This window comes from Toxorhynchites rutilus, chromosome 1 (genome assembly GCF_029784135.1).
Source record: "Toxorhynchites rutilus septentrionalis strain SRP chromosome 1, ASM2978413v1, whole genome shotgun sequence".
NCBI classification, from domain to species: domain Eukaryota; kingdom Metazoa; phylum Arthropoda; class Insecta; order Diptera; family Culicidae; genus Toxorhynchites; species Toxorhynchites rutilus.
In genome coordinates, this window is record NC_073744.1 from 151,242,756 (window position 1) to 151,247,119 (window position 4,364).

Below are 4,364 nucleotides of genomic sequence, written 5' to 3' on the forward strand. Positions count from 1 at the left end.
GAGAGCCTGGCTCAAAAGGTTAAACGTCGATAGAGATTTGATTAGATTGAAGTTCAGATTGTTGTCCAATCAATTCGTGCTCAATTCACGTTTTTATCGTGTGGGTTTTACTACTAACAATTTATGTAATTGTGGTCCAGGATAACATGATATCGAGCTAATGTTTGGTAATGAAAAAAATGTACTTGAAGAATTTAACTGGCTGCTGATTTAGAGGTTTGAAAAGGTGTACTCACACATGTCAGATCCTGATGGCTTAAATAGTCGCGATCGTTATACTACGTTACGCAATTACTACAATTACTACAATCACATCTACTTATTTTGTTCGATGAAATATTATAACACGTATGTGTTGATTTCAGTGAGTTAGAACACACACACACACACACCTATAGATTACACATACATATGAATCCCTACACTGTATATCACACACATACATCTTTAGATTTGTATTTACAAATTATAATGTACCGAATATCAATATAACGCCACCCTACGGTAGCTAACATAAAAGCATTACAAACATCCGCAATAGAACGGTCAGACCGAGATCGAAATACGATCTGTAACAATAACAAATGCGGAATCCGCGTTAGCATGCTATCTTTTGTTTAGCTTACTAAGATAAGCAACGATCGCTAACCATGGGTGCGCGAAGAAATAAATTGAACAATAAAATCAGTTGAAAACGGTCACTCATGAAGTCTGGTTTGAATACTAGATAATTGGCGCCCGAAAGTGAAAGTGTGAAAATTTAAGTGCAATCTGGAGGTACTGCAATCCAGATACAGTGCCATTAAAAAAATACTGCATTGTTCTAATCCCAATCGGAAGCCGGGTGAAGGTCTCGTTAGTAGCAAGCCAGCGAAAGCGACAACGACATCACTCTGAGAGGAACAAGTAAGTTCAAAAAGAAAAAAAATGTCGACACCACCATCACTTGAAAGTTTGAACGCAGCAATCAGTGTCCTAGCACAACAAGTGACACAACTAAATATCCAAGTTAACCCAACGCCGGAAGCTAATTTCGCGCCATTCGAAATTAGAAACCCCACGACGGGGCACATTGCTCAGGTGTCGCACGAGGATCCGTTGGCTCTTCTAAAAACTATAAACGACTACGATGGAAACCCGAATCTCCTTAACCATTGGCTGAATAAAGCGAGGAGGATCAACCAAATTTTTTTTCCAACGGATTCGGATACTCAACAAAAACAGGGTCATTATTACACATTTCTGCTTGGACTAGAATCCAAAATTATTGGACCTGCACAGGAAGTGCTTGCAAAAAATAATTACGAAGCAAATTTCTCACTAATGGAGAAGTTACTTATTGAGGCGTTCGGTGAAAAAAAGAAAATTGAGCATTTATTATATGAGATTATTACAGCGGAGCAACATGGAAAAAGTAATCACGAATTTTATGAATACATTACGACTCGACTAAACCAACTTATATCTTCTACAATTCTGAAATACGGCAATCAAAATGCAAATCCATTAATTGAACAATACAAAATGCAAGCTGTATCGGCATATCTTCGTGGATTAAATGGCATAAATGGATTAATTATTACTGGGTATGACCCGAAGACACTTGAAGAAGCATATCATCATGTAATTACAATGGAAGCTAACACAAGATTGAAGAACGAAATTACGAACGTTCCACAAGTACCAGCAAGAAATTATCAAAGAAGATCATCCAACCAACCGAATAACAATTTTCAACAACAAAGACAAGATCAAAGATTTCAGTATCAACAACAAGGTACTTTATACCAACAACGACAACACCAACGAGATTTCCAACCGTTTCAAAGACAACAACACAGTTTTGAGCTACAAGAATTTCAACAATTTCAAAGACAACAACGAAGTTTTGAGCAACGAGAATTTCAACCATTTCAAAGACAACGAGGTTTTGAACAACGAGAATTTCAACCATTTCAAAGACAACAACGAGGTTTTGAACAACGAGAATTTCAACCACATCAACTGCGAGATTTACAACAATTACAACAACAACGAGAAGTCCAACCATTCCAACAACAGCAACATGAGAACCAACAGTTCCAGCAACAACTTCAGCGTGATCGAGAGCTAAGAAATAATCCGAGAGGGGAGCCGATGGAAATCGATCGTTCAACACGATCACGACATGTGAATTATGAAAACAGAAACCAGCTAATAAATAATATAGAAGAATGCGAGGAACACGGAAATGAGGCAAGTTCATGTCAACTATTTACCCTAAATAAAAAAGGCCTTCCATATTTGGAAATTCAAGGAAAAATAAAAACAAGAAAATTTCTAATTGATACAGGATCAAAATTTATCAAATTTTATCAAACCAGGAATTGTTGATAAAACATTTCTACTACGAAATAGATTTCATGTGGAATCCATAAATGGTGTAAATGTTATAAATGAATTTGCAAATTTAAATATTATACCTTCTGTTAACGAGAATCAAAAATATTATATACTTCCACTTTTAACTAAATATGACGGGATTATAGGAATTCAAACCTTACAAAGAATTGGTGCAATTATTAACACCGTTAATAACACTATTATACTCCCCAAAACAAAATTATTCCTCAAATACGACGAAAATGGCTCTGATGCAATACATATGATCCAAACTTCCCATTTAAATGAGGAAGAGAAGTTGAACTGCAAGAAGTAATTAGCGAAAATTTCAAATTATTTCAAGATAATAATGAACCTATGAAAACCATTCCAGCAAAAATTCGAACTAAGGACGATTTTCCTATCTATACGAGACCTTATAATCCACCACACAATATGAGAAACGAAGCTAAAGAACAAATTCAAGAACTATTAGACAAAGGAATCATTAGAAAATCTCAATCACCATATAATTCCCCGTTATGGATCGTTCCTAAGAAGATCGATACCAGTCAGATTCAAAAATATAGAATGGTCATCGACTATCGAAAGTTAAACGATAATACAATCGAATATAAATTTCCAATGCCAGATATAAATAGTATATTGTCTCAGTTGAAAGGACAAAAATATTTTACAGTTATTGATCTAAAAAATGGGTTTCATCAAATTAAACTAGATACAAGAGATATTGAAAAAACTGCATTTAGCACAGGGACTGAGAAATACGAATTTTTAAGATTGCCGTTCGGCTTGAAGAATGCGCCGGCGATCTTTCAACACGCAATCAACCAAATATTGGGCGAACATCTGAATAGAATATGCTTTGCATATATTGACGATATCATCATATATGGAAAAACATTGGAGGAACATATACAAAATATACGTAAAATATTCCAACTTTGGTTGAGCACAAAGTTACTATTCAAATTGACAAATCTCAATTTTTACAGAAAGAAGTAAATTTCCTAGGACACATTATTTCTACTGACGGAATTAGACCGGACCCAAAGAAACTACAAGCATTAAATGAGTATCCCGAACCAAAGACAATTAAGGAACTCAGAGCATTTTTAGGATTTAGTGGATATTACAGAAAATTCATCCACAGATATGCACATATTTGCAAACCACTAACCAATTACTTGAAAGGTATTGACAACAGAAGAGATAATAACACAAGAATAGATCTCACCCATGAAGCTAGACAAGCTATCGAAACAATTAAAAACGCTATCTCTAACGACGCTACATTAGAATATCCAGACTATACGAAAGAATTCTTATTAACGACAGACGCGAGCAACATTGCTATAGGCGCTGTACTTTCACAAAAAACAGAGCAAGGCGAAAAGCCCATAACATTTATCAGTAGAACATTGAGCTCTAGTGAACAAAATTATTCCACAATAGAGAAGGAGTTATTAGCAATAAAATGGAGTTTGAAAAATTTAAGGAATTATATTTATGGTCAAAAAATAATTGTTTCCACTGACCATCAACCATTAACTTATACAATATCACAAAATAATGATAACAGTAAGTTAAGAAGATGGAAATCGACAATTGAAACATATAAGATAGAAATAAAATACAAACCAGGCAATACTAACAAAGTCGCAGATGCATTGAGTAGAGTTTCTGTTAATACAATGACTGCTCATAGCGCAGACGACTCAGACGAATATTTTTTTCCAAGTTCTACTGCTCCTATTAATGTCTACAAATTACAAATCGTGTATATTGAGGGTGAAAAAGCTACGTATACAATACAAGATGGCAGAACACGCATCTATGTGAATTTTGAAGGTAAAACAGATAAACAAATACAGGAAGAATTTTTAATGATCATACAAGACAGAATAAAAACTGGAATCAAAGCACCTACGAGAATTATTGGATTATTACAAGAAACTTACAAGGAACATCTCTCTAATAGC

The 4,364-nt window shown here is 34.7% G+C and overlaps 1 protein-coding gene across 1 annotated transcript; it reads left to right on the plus strand.

The window, feature by feature from the left end:
* Positions 1 to 927: 927 nt before the first annotated feature.
* Positions 928 to 2,113, plus strand: LOC129761517 (probable cyclin-dependent serine/threonine-protein kinase DDB_G0292550). The gene is made up of 2 exons (XM_055759242.1): positions 928 to 1,623; positions 1,682 to 2,113. The coding sequence occupies exons 1-2, from the start codon at positions 928 to 930 to the stop codon at positions 2,111 to 2,113; spliced, it is 1,128 nt and encodes a 375-aa protein (XP_055615217.1).
* The last annotated feature ends 2,251 nt before the right edge of the window (positions 2,114 to 4,364 follow it).

Bases quoted from the DNA above. Each gene is read 5' to 3' on its own strand.
- LOC129761517 (XM_055759242.1), top strand. From the start codon at position 928: ATGTCGACACCACCATCACTTGAAAGTTTGAACGCAGCAATCAGTGTC. The intron at 1,624-1,681 runs GTAATTACAATG...ACGTTCCACAAG, and splicing joins TTGAAGAAGCATATCATCAT to TACCAGCAAGAAATTATCAA.